Genomic DNA, 24,656 nt, shown 5'->3' with positions numbered 1-24,656 from the left:
CAGAATAAGAATGTATAAGTGTTCTTCTTGATGGATACTTAATGTACTTCCGTAAATTATTTCATATTTTTATTGCAGGCCTTAAAAGAGCAGTATTCTAGCAAGTACTAAAATACTTTCTTTTTAAAATGATTTCCGTGCTAAGATTGAGTCAGATTTTGTCACACTTTTTCTTACGAAAGGAAAAAAGGCTTACATTAATCTTAATATTACTGTGTTTGTTGTTTTAGTATCCAAAGGTAAATAACGTATTTATATGGAATTTAGTTTTTGGTTTTTTTACTATCTTACTTCTTACTAATATTATAAATGTGAATGTTTAGATGGATGGATGTTTGTTTGAATGTCTCTAGAACTGCTGAAGGAATTTTGATATAATTTGGCACAGATGTAGAACATAGTCTGGTATGACACATGGGCTACCAATTAAGTTTATTTTTCATTCCGCGCAAACGGAGTCGCGTGCGACAGTTAGTTTTAATATCAAGTTAAATTTGTATCACAGTGTGTCTTCCTACATTTTATTTTGGATGTTGATAACTAGTTTAAATTTATATGATATTACGACTGTTGTCAAAGACATCGTGGGTTGTATTGTAACCGGATCAACAAAGTCGCTCGACAACTGATGCCCACGCTGGCTCACTGGGCCAGATGCGGGTCAAGAACATCTTCGATCTATTCCTTATTGCTATTAGCATATTAATTGTACTATTCTATTTATATAGATCGTGTTTTAGTTGTGTTTGTGTTTTAGCTTAGTTTTTAATGAATGTTTGTTTTTAGTTTGACTAATAAGACAACTTCTCCCTGTACATACGACTCTATTTGTGAATGACAAAGCAAGTCTTCCAGATTAATCTATTCCACAGTAATTTCAGTCCTACATTATTTAGAATGTCACCTTTCAAGCGATGGGTGTTTCCCGATCTGGCCATTGGAAATGTTTTTTTTATACGCTATGGGAAAAAATCCCATCTCTATTGAGTTGATAGACCGATCGGTCCAAGGGAATACATCGCACGCAATCAAGCAAGATCTAGACCCACTTTAATTTAAGCATTTAAGTAATTAGAAAAGTCTTATTGAATTTTAGAAAAATCTTTTAGTCCTAGGATTACACGACAATTTGAAACTGTTTTTAGAGTACCTAATCAATTAAGAAAGTTCTACATAGTTACAGATCAAATGTGTCTAAAAACTTTAGACATCGATGTGGCAGAGTAATAATTTATATCTCGTGCTATAAATGGCGCTTTGCTATGCCCTCTGATATTTTATGATGGACATATAAGGAGAGTAGGATGTACGAATAGTTTCTCTTCTAATAGAGCGGTGAATGGTTTGTATTTTAAACGCAGCCTTAAAGACGTCGTGATTATTAAGTTCCAAATTTAACACGAAGAGGCAATGATGTAATTTAATAATTTAATTGTAAAATAAGTTCTTGTTTAGACTGTGACCTAAACAATACGTTCCATCACATATAAACAACCTTTTTTTTTTCTCGAAGGGAATGCTTTATGCATACTCCGCGCCCCGGGGGGGGGACGCGGTAGTTATGTGGGATGCTTTTCCGGATAGGAAGCATACCCACTAAACCCCTCTGTTCCTCCTACGCATCATGGCAGGGCGCGGGCACGCTTTCGTCCGCGACACACATAACCAACCTATAAAAGTGGCCATTGTCATTTAAATTAGCAATCGATATTGCCCACCTGTGAATGGTCACCTAACATACATTATCGGTTATGAGAGTTTCACACGAGGGCGCAATAGTGTTCCAGTACACACAGTCGCATCCGATTTACTTATATGGTAGAAGTCAAAATGTGTCTAAACGTATGGGAATAAACGTGACTAGCAATTGACTTATCGAAATTTATAATCAGTTCACTTCACTTTTCAAATGTTACTTTGACTAGAGAGATATTGTTTTGAAAGCAAGTGTGCGTTTAAACATTTGTAGTACTGTAATGTCTATTGCTCTGCAGCCAATTTCTGCCCTCGTGTAAATTAGTTTTATGGTAGTAATTAATCAATGGATTGTTTATGTAATGCATGTAGGCCGGGCCGCTTTCCTTTGTGTCCTCGGACGTGACAAGGCGACGCTTTCAAAACTATTGTCATGACAATTATGGTGTATGAAAAAACAATGGTACCAACATTTTGAGAATGGGTTTAGATATTTAGCAGAATATTTTATTTAAAACTAGATCATTAAATTACACGAGATATGTTATTATTAATTATATTATTTCAAGAATTAATCAGCGACAATCAGAGTTAATAGTTAATTAAGCAGTCTTCAAGCGTTTATTCGTACTAAATCTACGCTAAGGAGTGTTTAGTGACCATTAAACATCAACAAAAGTATCGTTACATCTTCAAAATCAATAGACAATTAACTATGATGTAATTTAGAAAAATCCATAAAAAAATAACTACGTAATATAGAAAATTTCGCATTTTTACGTAACACTTTTGACTAGAAATTATTTTAAACAAACAAGTTCGTTTGAGAAATCACAAATATTTAATCACAAGTAAAAGCTCAAGCAAGATTAGCTAACGTTAATTGACGCATAAATCAATATCGATAAGATTTTATCAAAACGTTTAAACTAAGATTACAAATACTTATGATGTAATATTAAAAAGAAATTTAAATATTTTGATAAAGAAATGCTTTTTAAATATTTGTTTTATTTGACATATTATCCAAATCTTAAAAATAAAACAGAAGAAAGAATTTTTCGCCAATAGAACCTTAAAAAATTAATTTATCTTTTATTCTATTAAACTGTTCTTCTTGCTAATATTATAAATGCGAATGTTTGGATTATAGAGGGATGTTTGTTAGAAGTTATCTGCAGAACGGCTGCATAAATCTCGATGAAATTAGACACAAATGTAAAACATAGTATGGAAGAACACATAGGCTACAAATTAAGCCTTTTTTAGTCGTGGGCGACAGCTAGTCTTACAACGTTACAGTTAACTGATTAGATTTTTGATAAGTAACATCGACTACTGATCTGCAAGTAACTTCTATTTATTACTTACGCAACTTTCATATGTGCTAAAATATTATTTTTTTGTGTTAAGGTCATCTTGTTCTGCCAACGATTGCACTCGACTAATGTTAGTATATTAATCGTTTATGTTAATTATATAAATACGATGATTGATCGTTACTCGTTGTAAATTGTAATTAATAATAGCGCATTAAGTTTCTTTAAATTAAATAGTTTAGGTTCTTAAACTGAAGAGCCTTAAGTTACCACAACTAGCATTTTGATTAAAAAGAATTAAATAAAAATCCTGTCATCGCGTAAATGTCATCTCAAGGATGTCAAAATCGTAAAAGCATAAATATTACTAAAACTTCAATTTAATAATCCTAAAATAAATCTTTTTAATATCACAAGGTGGCAAATGAGCGAGTGGCCATCTATAATCGCTGAAATAGCGAAGTGACCGTTGCCCTTAGGCATACGCAATTGCATATGTGTTGCCTACCTTGAAGTGACGGAGTAGAGGATGCACAGAAAGAAAATATCTTCCCTTTCCATGCATCCTCTCATCCGGAAAGTCCAATTCCACTTATTATCCTTTCCTTATAAGAAAAAGGGTAGGAAGGGAAAAACGTCTAAATTACGCCGCCGGGACACTCATCAGATGAAATGCGGTGTGGTCGTGGTATTTCACCGGGCGAGCCGGGCCAATTCGTGCGAAGATGTTAAAGCGGGCTCTACTCACTGTTGAATAATCTTTATTTAGGTCCCCTAGAATGCTGTCACTTAGCACTAAATAACCTCATTTAGTTACTAAGTATTATTAACAAAAGATAATTATTTCTAACGTTTAATTACCGTAAATGTTAGTATGAATAGCGCGCAGTAATCGTTGGGTCATCCATGTGATTTGCCCGGCGACATGTAAATGACATACTGTCTGCTTTAATGTGGAACTCATAGAAAGTCAATTATTTAACTAATGAATTAATCATTACTTTGCAACGTCCATTGTATTCGGTAAATGTTATACGTAGATGTAAATGGGTTGGTGATTCCCAAAGTAGTCTTGGTTGTATATAGATGCTTTAAGGGGGATGTCTGATGGTGGGAGATAGTGTTAAGGTTTTATTCGTTGAAGTGGTATTGTTCAAAATAAAAGCAACACACTCTTCGCTTAAATGTTTATTAAGGAATTATAATTATAACTTTACATTACGATATAAGAAATATAAGTAATTTAAGAACATAACTATTCTCAGCTCATTGTTAAAACTCAATCTTGATTCTACTGAAAAAATAACAAAACACTGCTTGATATAATAAAGAAATAAAATCACACGACGCCACTGTGTGCCAGTATCTTTTTCTTTTTTAGTGGCGTCCTCTAACGTAATGTCATCGAATTACGCTTATACAGGTATCTAGCTGAGGTTTGATAGAAAAAAGTAAAATTTCGAATCACTATTACTGGAAAATCTTTTGTTAATCGACTTCAATAAAGAAGGATGCTTTCAATTATGTATTTCATTTCAGAAATTCATACCTAGTGTACTTATTTCGATGATTCTTTGTAAACATGATTATCGTTGGCATTCTATAGGTCTCTGCGAGATTCTCTATTTGTTTGCTTCGAAAAGAAGCAGCTTAATAATTCGTTTGTAGTTTTAATATTCTCTGAAGATACTAGTATTAACAATATTTTGTTTAACCACAGTTACTTTTTACCAATTGTATATTTGGTTGTTGATGACGTAATTTCATAATAAACACATTAACATCATTGTTTCATTTAAAGCCAGCAGTATTGTAATGCAACGGTTCATTAAATGCAAATTTGATTACAAGCAGAATGCTGGAATTGCAGATTCGTGAGACCCAGAGGTCGGTTGTGTCGTGTAATATTCTAACAGGCTATTGAATATTGAAGCTTTGAGGTTCTTTAAAGAATTCACAATGAACTGTAAGTATATGACTGTTAAAGTTTCTGTAACGTATTTGAAATATTTTTTATAAAGTGTTTTACGCCTACTCATAATATTTTGATTATTAAGTATTAACTATGGCCCACCGTTTCGTCCGCGTTGAATAAAGAAAACACTTATAATAATTAGTAGCCTATGTGTTCTTCCAGATTATGTCCCATATCAACATCAAATTTCATCGAGATCGAAGCAGCCGTTTTGGAGATACCTTCTAACATCCATCCATTCAACCAAACATTCGCATTTATAATATTAGTAATATAGAAAGAAAGCAGAAAATACTGTTTTATAAGTATAAAGCCAAGTGGCTTAAATAATTACATTCGTATACGAAAGTACACATATTTTCCTGTCCATTTAGTACTTAGGTAACGCCTTTCTTTTGTAATAATACGTAAAAAGAATTGAATTATGTTAATATTTCTCGGTACAACATTAAAAGTCCAGACAAGAGAATAGTTCTGAGAAAGTCAAAGGTTCCAAGGCATGGCTCTACGGATGGAATGACAAACGAAAGTACACCGGAAGTCACCGACACCAATGACATGTCAATACAAATAAACCATAGATTATAAATTCATAAATAATTTCACACCTTATAATCTGTTTACCATAAAAAGTGGGCAGAGTTGTCTAATAAAAGAAATTACAAAGAGAAAAATATATCGTAATATGCCTGGCTACAATTTATATGTATATATACATATAAATGAAATTGGTGAGTTTGTAATATTGAAATACCGATTTTTTTCAACATGTCTATGTATACGGTACATACATCATAATATTTTTTTTTAATTTTTGTCTGTCGTATTGTTCTGGCTTATCTATGAAATGGTTGGACCGATTTCGACAGGACTTTTATTGGCAGGTAGATGATATAATAAGCAGTAACACTGGCTACGTTTATTTTAAGAAAAACCTTTTTTTTTTAGAAAAATAAAGTAATGTGGAAAAGTCCAAATCAGACAGTATTTCACGCTATTAAAGTCGCGGGCACAGCTAGTTACGTATAACTGTCAAAATGAAACAAAGATTATATACAAACGACACTATTTGTACTATTCGTTACTTACTCTACACAATACCCGTTGCATTTGCTTGGTGTGATTGCACTCTTGCATAACACCGCTCCGGCCACGTGCAATCGATATTCATATCGATTAAATCTGAAATCTTGACTATCGATAATTATTCGATTTCTTTGACATTTCCAGTTAAAAGTTCCGTGATTTTCTTAAAATTTGTTCAAATTCCAATCAGCTGACTGACTCATAGACGAAGCTTTATTTTTTTTTTATTTATTATCTAAAGTACATATTATCAATTTGTACAATTACACAGAAATATAACTTAGTAAGCATAACTAAGTAAAAGTTATTTACCAGAAGAAGTTACCAGTAACAATATATTGCTTAACAGTTGACCAGTAAGAGGTAACAGTTTGACATAGAAGCCTCTATTTGACATTTCCTGTCGGTCCGTTACATCGACTGTCGTTTGACCAAGCAATTAGGAGCCGTGTGTTTGTTGATGTTGCAGCCCAGGTATGTTTGCACTTCCCACGTTCAAACCCTATTATGATACTTATGTATTAACATATCTTGTACTTAATATTTGGAAATTATACCCAAGTGTTATACATTGACGCATGCAAAGTTTGGTCCTTAAGGAGATTCAGTACACTCTAGGACTTTTTAAGCAAATTAACAACTCTGTGACAAATGCATACGGCTCAGCTTTTGTGAGCTAAATGTGAGGTACGAGGGCGAAGTCTGGATTATATTAAGAACAAAGTTTGGAATAGTTGAAGATAAGTGTAGTAATCAATTTTACATCCTAATGAATTGTTGTTATAACTGCATATGATGTCATGTCACTTATAGACCCGAAACAGGTCATGGGAAAATGAAAGAAAACCAGCTAATTACAATAGTAAGCAGTGATTGTTTTAAAGAGATGTCCATACAAGACAAGTGGTCAGTAAAGTTTGACAATTACTTGTAATGAGCGCGCAACATGAATGTGAATTGGACAATTGTTTCACTTTGCGACACTTGGCTAACACAATCTTTATTTGGGTTGCCATTATCAAAAACATTGACATCCTTCTTTCCATTCCTAAGCATCTTTTTAATAAAAAACCTGCAAACAGTATATTTCTGTACCAGTTTTTTGGCGATAGAAACAATTTTAATTCTTTATGTATAATATAATTTATAACAGAATTAAAATTAAAGAATTCTTATGCAATGTTACTACTTTTCAAAGTACATATCCTATACTAGCTGTCTCCAGCGACTCCTTGGGCTCAGAATTAATAAAACCATAATTAGGAGCCTATGTGTTCTTTCAGACTATGTTCTATATGTATGCCAAATTTCATCGAGATCTGTTTAGCCGTTCTGGAGATTCCTTGAAACAAACGTACATCCATCTAAACATTTGTTAGTAAGTTTAGAATAGAATTTCGTAACATGTTACACATAACAAGATTTGCAACTGTTTGTTAATTGACTTCCAAATATCCTTTATATTAATCACTGTAAGTCAAACGAGTCAAAGTTAATTAAAACCGTTTGTTAAGTAAAGACAAGAAGGCCAAGTGAAGCTGGTCGCACGCTCACCTCGGTTAATAGTTCATTGTTTTGTCCCACACTTGTAATTAATGTTTGCGATTCGAGACCACTCGTGGGATTTCTCTGGGCTACTTTGTCTGGTAAAATTGTTTTTTTTTTTGTGATAAATGAAAACGGATTTAATACTTACAAATGATATTTCAAAGCAATACTACATAGTTCTATATTGATGAAAAAATTATCAACTAGATCAGTGGTTCCCAAACTTATTTTGTCTTCTGCCCACTTTGAGAATAATTTTTTTTTTTTAGCGCCCCCATATTTTGACATATTTAAAAACCACTATAACTTCAAATTAAATCGATTAATTATTGTGACCTATATATGTATATTAAAGGAGAATTCTAAACGAAACTTTTACTCCCGCAACTTGAGACCTGCAGCGCCCACAAGGTGGCGTTAAGACTGAACTAGATTATAGGAAAAAATATTTTTCATATTACCGTTTCAGATATAGTAGAATATACTAGTATAGACAAATTCAAAAACATTGAACATGATTGCAAATATATGTTTCTTATATATATTAATATTATAAAGAGGAAAGTTTTAATTGTTTATTTGCATTGAATAAAGTCCGAAACTATTGAAAAAAATCTTTCAGTACTCGGAAGCTACACTATTACTGGATAACATATTAGCCCAGTAAAATTCTAGATTTATTTTTAATTCCACGGCAACGAAATGGCTATGTCTTGTGTCATAAATGTTTATTTCTATTGATTTATTTGATAAAGACCGCACCTTACTCTATTATGTAGCATAAACCTATTAATTATTTGCAAAGTTTAAAGTTGAAACTCTGCGATTGCTAATGATAACTTACGGAATCAATTTATATCGAATCATTAGGAAAATGTTTCAAAATATAATTATAATGGTGTTTTTATAACGAAAATTAATTGCAACGATTATTGTAATACATTTGATTAAATTAAGTACTGTTTTATGTAATACTAGCTGTCGCCCGCGACTACGTCTGCGTGGATATATAATAAAACTTAATTAGTGTAGCCTATGTGTTCTTTCAGACTATGTTCTATACGTATACCAAATTTAATCAAGATCCTTTCAACCGATGTAAACATTCGCATTTAAAATATTAGTAAGTAAAATATAAAGCAGCTCTTCAAGGCATAAATTCGAAAAAAAAAATGAATAAATAGTATCCTATGTCCGCTGGCTCTACGCTGCCTCCTCGCCAATTTTCAGCCATATCGGTACAGCCGTTCTTGAGTTATAAACAGTGTAACTAACACGACTTTCTTTTATATCATCATCATACTCAGCCTAAACTTGTCCAGTGCTGGACGTAGGCCTCCCCCAACGATTGCCACAATGCCCGGTCCTGTGCCGCCCGCATCCAGTGCACTCCCGCAACCTTGACCAGGTCATCGGTCCATCGTGCGGGACTCCTACCTACGCTGCGTACCTCTTTTATATATATAGATTTAATTCAAATTTGCGTGCTTTGACTTCGTATGAAAATGAACCGTTATGTTCATTTTATTTTAACAGCATAATAACTTTATATATATTTAAATAGTCAATTTATATTTAACATTCTGATAACATTGTTTTTTTAATATTCAAGTCTAGTTCTCATGATTCTTTGGAAGCTTGTTTAGAATTATAAATAGTAATTCTCATCAAGAAAAATATGTTGTTTATTAAATTAACTTTGGATAAACATAGTATGTAGACTTTGTTAAGTAAATCCACTAATATATTACAAACTAGCTGTCGCCCGTGACTCCGTCTGCGTCTATATATAAAAAAACTTAATATATAGATAAGTTTAATAAAAACAACTCTTCAAGGCATAAATTCGAAAAAAAATGAATAAATAGTATCCTATGTCCGTCTCCTAACTCTGAGCTACCTTATCGCCAATTTTTAACCATATCTGTAAAACCGTTCTTGAGTTATAAATAGTGTAACTAACACGACTACAACAGATTACATTAAGTTTTTACACATTTAGATTTTTTTTCTTGGGTTATAACACAAAACGTAGATCCGCAATGCGTTCGCCATGGTTACCAATGCGCCGGCGCACGCTTTGGTCCATTCAACTTTCGTTGAACCACTGCTACTGGCGAAACCAAAAACAAAATAACATCACGTAGTCAAGTTCGCATGGTGTGGAAAGAATTACTAATGAAATCATTAGAACCTCATGACTTTGCTCAGTTATGCAGAGAATGCCATGGGAAATGAACTCTGTGTTTAGAAATACAAAGGTCATTGAAAATATTAGCAATTGTAATACATCGTATGTATTTTATATTCGCGTTATAAGTGTACCTTTTAAGAATATCTGTTGTGGATTATCATTGGTTTAAAATATAGATTACTTTGTAATCTCATGAGACGTCAAAGCTAGAGACAAAAATGCTTGGATTTTTGGTCTTACCGAATTGTTTTATAACTCAATAGCTTTAGACTGCGACTTCCTCCGCACGGAAATAAAAAAAACTAAATAAGTAGTATATGTGTTCTTCCAGAATATGTTCTATATCTATGTCGGCGGTATTTCCAAACCGCTACGACTTAGGGTCCTACAAAACGCGAGGTTATCACCACCTCAAAGGCCGGCAACGCATCTGCGGTTCCTCTGGTATTGCTGATGTCCATGGGCGTCGTTGAACACCTCGGTGTTCCCGCTGCTCGTTTGCCCCCTTCTGTTATAAAAAAAATCAGTAAAATCCATGAAGCTGTTTTGGAAATACATTCTAACAAACACCCATCCATCCATTCAAAAATTCGCATTTAAAATATTAGTAAGATAATTCTGTGGTTTAATTCTATAATTTCTTTAAACATATTATGCAAAAGGATATTTTATTCTCAACTTTTTATCTAACATACTTGATAGGTGAGATATTTATTAGATAATATAATTACATGATTAATTACGTATGCATGCATCCAAGTGGAAGGCATGCCATGACAGTTAGACCTTTTTTCCACTAACTAACCAGTCGCGCGACCATTCTATTTATACTCGTCATACATTATGTATCGTTTCTAAAACTGCTATAGAAATAGCATTCGCGAGCGTTTAGTTGATTAGTGGAAAAGTGTTTTAAGCGAACAGTCAACATCCGGTCTTGTTTCCCGAGGCCTAAGTTTAGCAATCGTCTTGTCCTTGCGGATATCAATCTTGATCTGTTTCCTTTAATATATTGAAGGAAATGTTTCGAGATTGCAAATCAAATCTATAAACTAAAGATTAAATCAAGACGTCTTGGTATGTGGGATTATAAGTGAGATGCCACAACGCAACGTAGCCGCACTACTCGTGCGGCTACGTTGCGTTAAGTTGTTGTGAATTGTATTGAAATTAATCTTTTGTGTAATCATTAATCTTTTGATTTAAAAGATAAGATTTTAAAAGATAACATATAAAAGATATTTAAAATATTATAAATATTTTATTTGTTTGTTTTAATACGTTGTTTTATGTAAAACGTGATGAAATTTGCATTTATTCTTTGTTTAAAGTCAGACAAAGATTTTGAGTCAATGACGATGTATTTTTATTTAATTCACACGCTCTTCTCCCATAACCACGCGAACACTTGAAACCGCATCTCAAGAATATTGATTTCATTCTTTAAGATTAAAAATAACATTCTTATTTGTCCTCTGTGCGTTTCCAAGCCAATGATTAGGACGAAAAACTACTACGTACTAGAAAAAAAACTGAAACATGTTTATTTCGTATTCCATCTCATCTGGTATAAACTAATCTCGTATTATTACTGAACCACACTTTTATTTTAATACTAGCTGTCGCCCGCAACTCTGCGCGAAATTAAATAAAAATTTAATAATTAGCTTACTAATTGTTTAGGGTTTCCCGGCAATTATTCGAATTTTTCTCACCTTTAAACCTACTTTAGGCTTCCACGAACATTTCAAGAACAAGATAAGATAAATCCGTTTAGCCGTTCTCGAGTTTTAGCGTGACTAACGAACACCAAATGAATTTATTTATATATATTTTAACTTCACTTTGTGTCGTGTCATTCCAACGCGTGCTGGATCAGTTAGTTAGTTAACTTGCATTTATATTTTCGCATCTGCTACAAAAATAACATACCTATTGCATAAGAATGCTTAATATTTTTACCGTGAATTAAACTGTCTTAAGATGTGTATATTGTTATCTCTATTTTTTCAAAGAGAATAAAAGAGATAGCATGCATCTAGATCATTAAGGTAATTGTGATGGGTTAATGAGACAGTTTGTGTCCGCAGGTGACAGGCTTTCACCTGTCGTCGGATGCTGTACATTTCTGTAAATGCAACAAATAATTATGTCTTATTTATAATGCATCTTTTAAAGTGAATAATTCTTTAGGTACTCAAATAGAATATTAAATCGTCCGTCTATTTATGGTAGGTAATGCATCAACAACTTTTGCAGGTGTCTTTGAGAGTCATTGCGTTATTGGACCAAAACTCAATCGTCGACTAAAGTTGGGCAACGCATCTGCAATTGTGGATGTCTATTGGTAGTGGTCGCTTCGTTATTTCAGCGGATTTGGTCGCTTACTCGTTTGCCATGTAACGATAAAAAAAATCCGGTGGCCCGTTTCTAGTGTGTCATACTATAAGTTCAAATATGTTCAGAATGGTTTGTTAATGTTTACTTTGAAACGTAATCAAAAATAATCACGTACATGTGAGCACTATTAAAGTGTCTACTAGTTTTAGAAGTCGAGTGGTTGAAATATGAATTCACATTTTGCATAATGGAGCGTATTGAAAGAATTTGATTGACCGTTATGCAATATATGATGAACGGAAATTACGATCTAAAATGTATTTGTCGGTACAAGAGCATGGATTATTTAATAATCGGATTACTACATATTCAATGTTTGACTATTTCGGGCTTACTTTCTACAATATTGAATACTAGCTGTCGCCCGCAAGTCCGGGCGGAATTAAAAAAAACTTAATTAGTAGCGTATGTGTCCTTCCAGGCTACGTTCATGTATCCGTTCTAGAGATACATTCAAACAAACATCCATCCATCCAAGCATATAAACATTGGCATTTATTAATTAGTATTATAAGATTGGACGTAACTTTATAGCTTGGCAGTCCCTTAGTGTAGATTGCTTCTAAATCTCTAATAAAATAAAATAAAATATTGTGACGTAAACTTAGTAAATGTTATGTTTGTAAGAAAGAGTGCTTTTACTACGTCTTTGTGTTTCTTTATATAATAATCCAATATTGAATTTTCCTTTCCCTACCTTATTCGGTCTTCGACTTTCATGTTTACGCAACGCTTTTCATTTTATTACGTCATAGCGTCACAGTTGACCTAATGGTAATAAATTAATAAGTATTAGCTGTCACTCTCGACTATAAATAACTTAATTAGTAGCCTACGTGTTTCCCTAAGTGATGTTTTATACCTATGCTAAATTTCAGCGAGATCCATGCAGTCGTTTTAGAGATACTTTCTAACAAACATCCATCTATCTGAAAAATTCGCATTTATAATATTGCTACCAGACTTCGCCGAAATATCAAAGTGACCAATGTCCTTACAACAATCCAAACATTCGTATTTATATTAGTAATATTTCCGTTTAGTCCATTAGCCCATTGTAATCGTTCTGTCATTCCAGTGCTACTATTTTAACGGCTGGTTTCTGAAACCAAAATCTTTGAATAAAACATATCGTGATCTTTGACAAAACAGAGATAACAATTAAACGGGGGTTTTTGGCCTCAGAAACCCACGGTAAGCTATTTAAACGAATAACCAATATCTTATACTAGTGAATGGATACGATGATCCATCGAATGCGATAGATTAGCTTCCGGTTCCCAGCAGTGCGTTCTCTCGAGGTGCGTAACGCGCGACTTAAATTATACAACTCACCTCGTATTGTATGTCAGTCTGAATGACAAACAGTGCGTAACAGCGCACTCAACGTCACAGATCTGTTTCACATTTTTTTTTTAATTTAACGCTATCCGTGGATGTCGCCATGGGGGCAGGGGTAAAGGGGGACAGCATATAAATGGTAGTTGATCCCCCTCTAGACCTAGCTTTGAGCATCGCTTAGCGACGTCCACGATGCATAATAAAATTTATAAAAGAATGAAATTTTTTGAATAAGCTGATATTGACAGACAAGGTTGCTGTTTAAAACATAGCAGCGGGAAAACTTATGATTTTCTATCACAGCCACCATAAAAGTATGCAATTGAAATCAAAGACCACATACCTTGCAGTCAAACAATGCGATTGCTAAATACGGATTTCGCATGTGTTAGCCTTCGACTAAATCCGTTGGTCTGGCAGACGGGACGGCGACTGGGGACGCGGCTGGCATTTTAATAAGCCGCCTCAATGACTCGGGACTGATTAACGTTCAGCAAATATAGAATTGCTTGTGACTCAGCGGTGACAATTGTCGTGAGTCCAGGCTTTGAATCCGACACGTCAAGTTACATGTCTGAATTGTTGATTCGATGACACGACAAGCTTCGATTAACCGTGGGTTTCAGTCTTCAAAATCACTTTTTAAAACGCATTGTTATCTCTGTTTTGTTAAAGAAAATGATAGGGATGACGATATGTTTTATATAAAAATATTGGTCTCGGTAACCAACGATAAGTTTACGAACGTTCGATTTTTAAACAGTAGATTTAAAATTAAATTTACCCATTGGAAATCCTGCAACCTTTTAAACCGACGACAGATAGGCTTAATTCTTTATCGGATAAAGTGTCAACTTGTTATTAATCGTATTTCATAGAGAATAAATTGTGACTAAGTAAAAAATACACACATTTTTAAGATGAATATACATTATGTATGAGCTGTTGAGGAAACTTGGATATTATGTATTTAAGTTGCGCTTGCGACAGGATAATGTAAACGTGGGCCGAATTCATTACATACAAATTAAATCTAGTATCATTATGAGGCAATTCCCTGGAATTAATTACATGATTTCAATGTGCCTGTCTTCATTATGTCACTAAACAAATAATTTAAAGATTATAAAGTTTTTCTATCAAGGTTTTTTGGAGGAAAATCTAAACATGTGATTGGAGAATCTGTGGAAAATTTGATTATAAACGCCTCGCTTACTTTCAGTGACACTGTACAAAACTTATATGAACATTACAAATAATATCTTACTCTTACTAATATTATAAATGCGAATGTTTGGATGTGTGGATGGAAGGATATTTGTTACAATATATCTCCAGAACGACTGCATGGATCTCGCTGAAATTTGGCATAGATGTAGAACAGTCTGAAAGAACAGATAGGCTACCGATAAGTATGCTTTTTAATTTCGCGCCGACGGAGTCGTGGGTGACAGTTAGTATGTTTGTATATTTCGAGTGTTCGTATACAAGAGTAATCTTGTTGCGATGCATTGGCGCCGTAGTTATTAATATTGACCGCAGACGTACTGAAATAGAAACGCTAAGTTCAATCACAAAACGACCTGATGAACATAACCGACGGTTTTGACTTTGGCACGACAAGAATTTCAAGCGAAGATGTTATTCATGAGCACGATTTTAACCTTCCGTTAACGCATACTTGCGGAACAGTTTATTACTGATTTTTTTGTACTAATTTCTGTACTAAAGAAATAATAAAAAACTTATTAGTAGCCTATGTGCTCTACCAGACGGTATTCCATGTCAAATTTCAGCGAGATCCAATTCTGTTCTGGAGATACCTTCTAACAAACATTCATCCATCTAAACATTCGCATTTCAATTTTTTTTTAATATCAGAATTTGGCAAACGAGCAAGCGGCCACCTGAAATCGCTGAAACAGTGAAGTGACCGTAGCCCATAGACATACGCAATTGCATATGCGTTGCCTACCTTTATGACAACCCGACGTGTACGATTTTGGTTATTGTGTGCTTCCGTATTGTTGGTTTCTTTACCATATTGACACTGTGCTGTTAATAACACTGGGAAAGTGATATCAATTCTTATTTACAATGGTAATGCTCTTGCCCATTATTAACATCCCGGCGTATTGCTAATTTGTCCGGCTTTCCTGTAGCCACTTACGGACGTTTTGAACCCAATAGACGTAGCGATGGTACACATGCAGTAATCTTGATCCTTATTACAACAGCATAAAGTTGTCATTTGCGTGTTTTTAGTACCGGATGGGTCGGCATCTGCGGCGGATGCGGTACAGTCAATGCGATCTCTTTCCTGCGACTTGTATTTGATGCGCCCGATTGATCTGCCCTTTTTGCTTACACCGCTCAGCATTAGTTCACAATTAATTGCTGTTATAAAGATTTATATGATATCGAAGCTATGATAGCCTAGTAACTTAGTAACACAGCAGCTGATGGACTGAATATAACTTTGAAATAATTAACTGGTTTTAATCAACACCGATCGATATTTTAATCTCCAAATTAATCTATTAGATTTTATTTGTAAAAACGGAATGTGTTTTGTTTCAGGCGCAAAGAATGGAGTGTGACTCCACCGAAATTAGTAAAAAGCCACGAGGTGACCGTGAGGTAAGGAATAAAAACAATTGCCTTTACTGACTACACTACTATGAAACAATTTTAAACAATATTCTGCTCAAATATCCACGTAGTGATTAAGATTGTGATACCTCCATTAAAGTGGCAATAAAGGTATTTGCAAAAAGCTAGCATATTGAATATGCGGTTTTCATTTACAGTTATGACCTTTGCGTGTTAATTTTAAAACGTTCATAAAACCGGTTTTTGCAACAACAGAACGTGACCATTAACGTTCAAATGCGTACCAAACGAAATGTCAACACTAACGTATACTCACCCTTTGACATTTCGCTATTTGTCTACTAATTTCTGAACGAGCTTACTTTTCTGTGTGACACTTTGTGTCATTTTGACAGCTGTCAAATTGTGCCGTTGTCAAATAGTTGCGCAACTGCCGGTCGGCACCTGTGCAATAAAAAATGACGCGTGGTCGGTTAGTTGATTGGCAGTTAGCTTTTTTTTATCGTACCGTAATTATAGTCTGCGCCCGCGCCATTCCTCGTATTCCGAGTCGATTAATTGTATCGATTTCTAGTTTTTATAATTCAATGAACCGTTAATGTCGTTATGAAATTTTTATATGTTTTCTAAAGATCAACTTCTACATTGTTAAGACATTTTTGCAAATAAGTAAAAGAACGCAATTGTTCTACTTCAATTTCCTAACCAATGGTTTCTGAGACCAATATTTTCAATATAGAATATACTATTATCCCTCTTATTATCTTTGACAAAACAGATAACAATATGTTTTAAACGGAGATTTCTGTCTCAAAAACCCAATAAGCCTAAGTATAACCTGCGGCGAGAAAAATGTTTGGGAAACTCTATTATAGAGGTTATTTAAAATAGTCGTGTTAACTACTATTAATCACATCGTACAAGTGAAGCCGGGAGTTACAGTAATACAAAGCCGGTAGAAAGGAGGTCGCTCAGTCCGTGCAGTCCAAGCTACTTAGAATGCTAATAATGGAGGCATTCGAGATAATATCGAACATTCGACACACGTCCCTCTGCCTTGTCAACATTTTCGATGAGTATCGCTCTTAAAATACTGCTTGTTAATGCTAAAGAATGGAGAGAATAATCATAGACAAATATAGTCAGGAGTAAACTTAATTACTTATATAATCTTTTCTACTTATTAAACTTATTTGTCAGAACTGATCGCCGTTTAAAATATGTTGTCTTTGTTTTGTGATAGGTAATGACAGAGATGACGATATGTTTTATACACAAAGTTTGGACTTTTAAGACCCTTCCGTTCTGTTGTAATTAGTATGAGACATTTTCGGAAATATCCAATACTATGTACTCTACCTTATGTTACTGTTGATTCTCGAATGTTACTAAAGACAACGTGGGCGTTTAAATGTTTTCACAGATTCAACTCAACTGTTCATTCGTTTGATATTGCGTAAAACTGTTTAGTACAATTTATTGCATCTGCCTGCATTTGTGGTATCGGATGGATGCAATATGTCTATAGGTTCATTAATATGTGCTGCGTACAGTTCTGTTTGTTTATTGTGCGCGAGTTATTCTTGTGTTGTCTTTGACCACAGATATTTCAACGATGTAATCTTTGCTCTAAGATTTATGAATGTAGTTCTTGTGTCATAATTAGTCTAAACCTAACCTTATAATTTTTAGATTCAGAAAAGTCAGGTTCACCATTTTTCAAAGTTTTTATTATGTACCCATTTTCTAACTTGTAACTATTTATTTTATGAATATGATTACACTAACCGTGAGTTTCTGAAACTGCAGTCTGCGTTTAAAACATATTTTTATCTCTGGTTTGTCAAAGATAATGACAGGGATTTTTGTCTCAGAAGCTCACGGTAAGTTGACAATTGAAAATTCGTGTTTCTATGTTCGTTAATTGTTAAGCTTAATGTATAGAAATTAATAAATATTTTACTTTTGTCTATATCAATATTATAGATGTCAAATAGTTAAATATGCTTTCAATTTCTCTAGTATGAAGCGGTAAAACCGTTTGTTTGTTTGGTTTTAAGAAATACACTGCTACGTCATTGTTAGCATGGAGATGTGGATAAAGGTCAGTGTACACTGTTGTTGCTTTGCTATATTTGAAGCTAAGCGCTGTTATTATTTTGCGATTGCCGAATTTAATGTTTCATTAAAAGGCAAGATCGTCAGTGGCTTATGTGTTAAGCACTTGTAACCTATAGGTTGGAATCCAGCCATCTAATTTACACTATAATTGTGATATGGATGGTTAATATCGTTTAGCTTTACATGCTTTTTGGTAGATACTAAACAATATTTAAGATATTATAGCTAGTGGTGTACTGCATACATTACAAACGGTATGGACTTACGATCACCGCCCGTGGGAATAGGTTGATGAGTTATAAAGTGTTAGATTTCACTCGTCTTAGCTTTACTTTTGTCTTTCAATTGTGCCGACACTAAACTGTTATGGAAAGTATTTTCTAAACTCACACTACGAGATACAGTTAGTTACGTGTAACTACGCAATGGGGCATCTTTATATGTTCTTTACGGCCAATCTAATTTAGACAAAACATAAATTTATCTTTTTTTATATAATAAGGTGGTAAACGAGCGAACGACCACCTGAAATCGCTGCAATAGCGAAGTGACCGTTGCCCATAGACATACGCAATTGCATATGCGTTGCCTACCTTTAATGGACGAAGGAGAGGATGCACAGAAAGAAAACATTTCCATGCACCTACTCATCCGGAAAGTCCACTTGCTATCCTTTCCTTATAAGAAAAAGGGTAGGAAGGGAAAGAGGACTAAATTAGGCCTCCGGGACGCACACTCCTCAGACGAAACGCGGAATTGCTTCCACTTGACGCCTGTCTTCTGTGTGGTCGTGGTATTTTACCGGGCGAGCCGGGCCAATTCGTGCGAAGATGTTAAAGCGGGCTCTATCACTGTTAGTCTTTTAAAACCAATTTATATAATTGAAATATATGTTAAAAGGGACTTTGGCTCTCTACAGTTTATAAGTGTGAAAAATAATACCGACTCTAAATTTATCATCCTATAATAACCATGTGTAAGAATAAATCGGTTAAAGGCGATCAATGCAGTGAGGTGAACGCACCCGTTACAGACGCCGTAGTGCATTTAGTACAAGAACACTATATTATCAAACTGTGCGCGTAAAAGCGAATCATGATCTCTCTCTACCTTTAATAGTTAAAATGAATGCACTCAGAATTTTTCGTATTAAATCTACGCGAGAGTATCACTTAAACGTGTTTCAAGTTTCATTTAAAAGTAATTATTCGCGACAGTTTCAAATTAAATAAGCTTTTTCCAAAATCATTAGTTGGGATAAAAATTCAAATTTTATTACTTTGTCAGCTTTTTTAATGTAACCGTACCTTAAAACGTCGTATATTACGTAGTAACGACTTCGGCGTTTTTATTTTTCGGTCCGGTGAAATGCATTTACAGCATCGAATTTACGTTAATATCGGAATATGCTCGGCCACTTTCCTTATAAATGTTGGAACAGTAATTTGACGTCACTCGAGCCATCCATCACGAGAACCGGCTCAGCACCGGCCGCTCCTCAGAACGGTACACTGCAGATGCCACTTTTAAGAGGGGACTTTTCTTGACTCGTGTTACTTGAATTTTGAATATAGAAAATTGGATGCTATAGTTATTCAGATGTTTTAACATTTCTATTAGTCATATAAATTCGATTTTTTTTGTATATTTACTAATATTTCTTTTACCATTCCAACTAAGCTCTAGGCTTGTGCTAGGATATGGTTTACGACAATAGTCGAATGGAGGGATTCGAACCCAAGACCACGTGATGGGAAATCGGTACCCTAACCATAAGCTATTGACGCTTGTAAATTAATTACATTGTTTTAATCGTCTCGAGTTGAATTAGTCTAATGATGGGCTCTACATAAAATAACTAGCAGAATATTAGTTTGACGTAGTTGTGCAGTTGGACCATGCCACTCTTTCTCCTATTCAAATAAAAAGTTACATTAAATAATTGAAAAACATTCTTTAGTTTGCAGAAATAAACTATTTATTTATATGCACGTTGTACCTATTGATGAATCCGTATGGCGTGCCACGTTTCTATTTGTTTCCCTATCGCGATTTTCAATAGATTTCCTTTCTAGACGGAACCTTGGCCGTGCTTCTAGTATTTCCACTATGCGAAATGAATATTTCATTATGTTTCACAAATGTATTGTATAATTGCAATGGTATTTACTTTGAGAGCCGACAAGTCAAGTTTTCCAATGCTATTCATATATACAAAGTCTTGATACATTTAAAACGCTACTAGAATTTGTACTAGAATATTATGATTTAAACTGTATCAATCATTCTATCTACTCCAAAACAGATGTCATCACTTTCAAACAGATAATTTTTTACTAGTGGAATTGTACCTTAAGCGATCGACATCTTACGAAAAAGTATCTCAAAGCAAGACTTAGTTCTTAGGTTTGCTCTCGTTTTGTAGATCATTGGGTTGATATTATTTCTCTTTTTTTTAATTTCATGACCTGGTAACATAGACCTTTAGGTCAATATTATTTCTCCAAGAGTATATATCATAGAGTATCTATCCTATTATTTACGACAACGTCAAAGAGTAAGACATAAAAGAGGTCCTACATAGTAAACTGAACGCATCGTAAACAGGTAAAAAACAAAACAGGTACAAAAAGATTGATTAAAATTTCACTTTGTAGCCAGTGAAAACCGAGGGCAATACACTCATGCCGGTCCTTTGCGAGACAAGAATCAAGTCGTTTATGATTATTGCATACCGGAACTGCATTCCCACGTGTTCTCTCCCGAACAGCTGTTAACAGCTATAAACAACTGCTATATGCTAACGTTATATAACAGTGCTAGCTTTTGTATTCGATTATTCAACTGTTTACGTTTTTTTTTGTTTGTCTATGAATCGATAACGGTTATATAATAAGCTAACGTTAACATAAATTATTGTGTACACTCGTGAAGTTAAATGTTTATGGAAATTAATACTTTGAAAATTTTTATTATTGCAGTTCTTTATAAATATTAATCGTTGTAATATTCAAATTAATTTGTTGTGGTAAAATTATTTGAATTGGATAACCTAAGTTCAATGTCATGACATTTCTAACAGGCTTTATATATTTACTTTTGTACATATCATGAGTTGTCATTTTATCATTAAAACATGAATTACTATAAAGTAATTATTATACATCCTTATTTCTATAATTACATATGGTCTTAAATCTATGATATAACATAAAATATTTAAAAAAAAACGGATAATTCACTAAAATATGTTATTAAAAGGAGTCCCTATAGGCAAGGTCCCGAAGATACTGGCAGCGTTCCCCCTCTGTACAGCTAAACTAATTCTTTGACCGAGATAGCTGCCAGCTCTATAAGCTAACAAGCTACTCAATATATTTTAAGAACCCCGTATTATTCAGGTTTTATTTAGATATATCAGAATGATTTTAAAAGAAATAATATAAATGACACATAGGCTAGGTGTTCAACAATTGATGCTAAAAGTTGTAATCCTTTTGCAATAATGAATGCCCTAAAATTTAATTTGTCGACTATTTCACAAATTTCTCTTTCAGCTAGAAATGTATCCAAATGCCTACGTGTGATGTGCTAGCTATTAAGTTAATAACCAACATCTATTCAAGCCAATTAAAATATCAGATAAAAAATATTATGTAAGGTGCGTTTATCCCCAATTAAATTGGCTGTTGCACGTGATTGTACGCACAAAAAACGACGGACAGACAGACAGGCGTCGAGTTATGTAATCGATTAATGAAATAATCGAATGATTAAAACATTTGGAACATCTGTGTGTCCGGTGAAAGCAGAGGAAGGAATTTAAACATCATATTGAGTTGTTTTAGTTGTTTTAATATGTCGACACGTTTATGCGAGAGATAATTTCATAAAAGACTAAACTGAACTGTGGGCCTAGCCCAATGTTTGCGATATGCGCCTTCCTATCGTTATCGTCAATTATGTAAAAATTGTCATGAGATTTTTGGTGTACTTTACGGCCGATGTACAAATTTTAATACAAATTTTGTCGATGAACATACGATTGCGATTATCACAAATATTCGTGCTAGGCCCAATGTGAAATTGCCGAAAAATAAATGGTACGGTAATGCGCAGAATGGTTGATTTTTTGGAACAACGCAAACATATTTTCTTTAGTCAGTGTCAAATTTTGTTTGTTCATGCGTTTCAATTTTTTTTTGTAGAACTACGGTATGCTTATTCAATAATTCTTGTACATAAATATAGGATAATAATACTGATTCACCTCGAGGTAACATAAAGTGAAGGGCTACAGAGCGGGTCATAGGTTCTCCGATCGTATACTAGATTATATTAAACTGGTTTGTAACTTTAGTTATCTTGTTGTTATAAAAAAACTGTTATTGCCTGCCAGTAATAAATTAATTAATGTGACATACGAACTTTTTAATGATGTTTTCTTTTTATATATTTCTGTAAGTTATAGCGAGCTATAGAGAGCGTCGGTGGCTCAGGGGTCAAGCACTTGACTAGCAATCTGCAGTTCCTGGGTTCGAATCCCGCCATGTACCAATGTGTTTTTCGATTTCCGATTTACATATGTAAATTTATCCGACGTTCTTACGGTGAAGGAAAACATCGTGATGCAACCTGCAGATATCTGAGAAGAAATTCAAAGATATGTGTGAAGTCAACCAACCCGCACTTGGCCAGCGTGGTTGACTATGGCCTTATCACCTTTAACTTAGGGTAGGCTCCCAGTCCCTCGGTGGGGACGTATAGTGAGCTGATGATGACTGTAAGCTAACAAAAGCCAAATACAGTCTAGATAAAGAGATTTATATCAATAAAAAGGAAAATAAAATCAATATTGATATTAATTTAATAGTAAAATATATTTTAGTTCATATAATTTCAATTCGTCTTTTTATCAAAGTGATTTTAGTACTCGTAAATAAACATAATTTCTTTTCCATTTTAAAGGCGAGATGTTTCGTTTTCACCACAAATATGCTGACACTTGACAGCGTGTTATTGTTTTGCAGCAGGTTCGTAATCTGATCTCAGGAAATGCACTCAAACTTGATGTGAAATATTTTCCCTTTCAAGTACCTGTTTGACACAAAACTAAATGTTATTACTGTTGTTTTGATACTTTATATGAGTTGTTTTCTTTTTTATGTAAAATTTTTCAAATATTAAATTTTAGTAGACGAAATAGAGTTTCGTTAAATAGTAAAAAACAAGCGTTATGTGAACATAGTCTAATTTTTTATTAATATTATAAATGTTAGGATGGATGAATGTTTATAAGAAGGTATCTCCGGAACGGTTCAACGGATCTCACTGAAATTTGGCATAGATGTAGAACAGTGTGGAAGAACACATAGGCTACTAAGTTTTTTTCATACGGACGGAGTCGCAGGCGACAGCTAGTTGCATGATAAAATCTGTATTAATTAAAATCAGTGGTTTCATTTCAATTTACTGATAGAAAAATTTCCTCTATTCATTTGTTACCTGATTAATGAATATTCGATTATAATCTCCAAGAGTCAGAGGTCATAGGGGGTCACACTTTCCCACAGCCTGACTCAATTCACTCTCTTCCATGTTCACTGCCATGTCTGACGTCATTTGATCATTCTCTAGGTCAGTAGGTGTTTTTGCAAATTGATGCCATCAATTTTATTATTTTAATATTTATTTCTGTATGCCAGCTTTCGCTGCTGCTTTGTATAATATTTTTTTAATGAAAATATTTTAAGGATGGCTGTTACTTTTGATTATATCATTAGAAAGACCCTATTTTTACTCTTTTAGACCGAAATGACATTTGTATTGACACATATAGTCATATATCTCTCGTTTTAATGACGAAATTGCAGTCGAAAATAAACTTGATTTGAACTATACATTATTCTTAAATCAGATAGGCACAACCCTATCGAGGACAATGTCATCTTAATTAAAATTAGGAAGGTTTCGCACGCTATGTAACATTTATAATACTTAAAATGTGTTATTATTGTTATCTTACTTCTTAAGCTCCATTATAAATCTATGATATTAAATAAAATATTAAAAACGAATAATTAACTAAAATATATCATTAAAAGGAGTCCCTTTAAGCAAGGTTCCGAAGATACTGGCAGCGTTCCATTTATCGGGAGCATTTCCACATTGAATTTGAATTGCTAAACGAATATGAATTGTTAAAACATCGACATTGCAGCGCGACATTCGCGCTTGTTTATGGCGTCAGCTAGTGCTGTCCATCGATAACATGACAATTTATTGCGAGCGTGATGCTATCGATATTCCAGTGACTGCCTTTACAATATTTATCGATAATTTACTATTTGCTTTGGAGATGAAG

At 33.9% G+C, this 24,656-nt stretch overlaps 1 protein-coding gene across 1 annotated transcript in view; it reads left to right on the top strand.

Moving 5' to 3' along the window:
• The window catches only part of Pif1A (PFTAIRE-interacting factor 1A), a 90,370-nt gene that overhangs the window by 43,454 nt on the left and 22,260 nt on the right, over window positions 1-24,656 (top strand). Inside the window, exon 5 of the mRNA XM_013317925.1 lies at window positions 16,139-16,198. Within this exon, the coding sequence (XP_013173379.1) occupies window positions 16,139-16,198 (60 nt within the window). The remainder of the gene's footprint in view (window positions 1-16,138; window positions 16,199-24,656) is intronic.

The sequence above is a fragment of the Papilio xuthus genome, unplaced genomic scaffold, assembly GCF_000836235.2.
Source record: "Papilio xuthus unplaced genomic scaffold, Pxut_1.1 DF826933.1, whole genome shotgun sequence".
In the NCBI taxonomy this organism is placed as follows: Eukaryota; Metazoa; Arthropoda; class Insecta; order Lepidoptera; family Papilionidae; genus Papilio; species Papilio xuthus.
Note: the sequence above shows the minus strand (reverse complement) of the source record. Positions and strands in the feature narration are given on the sequence as shown.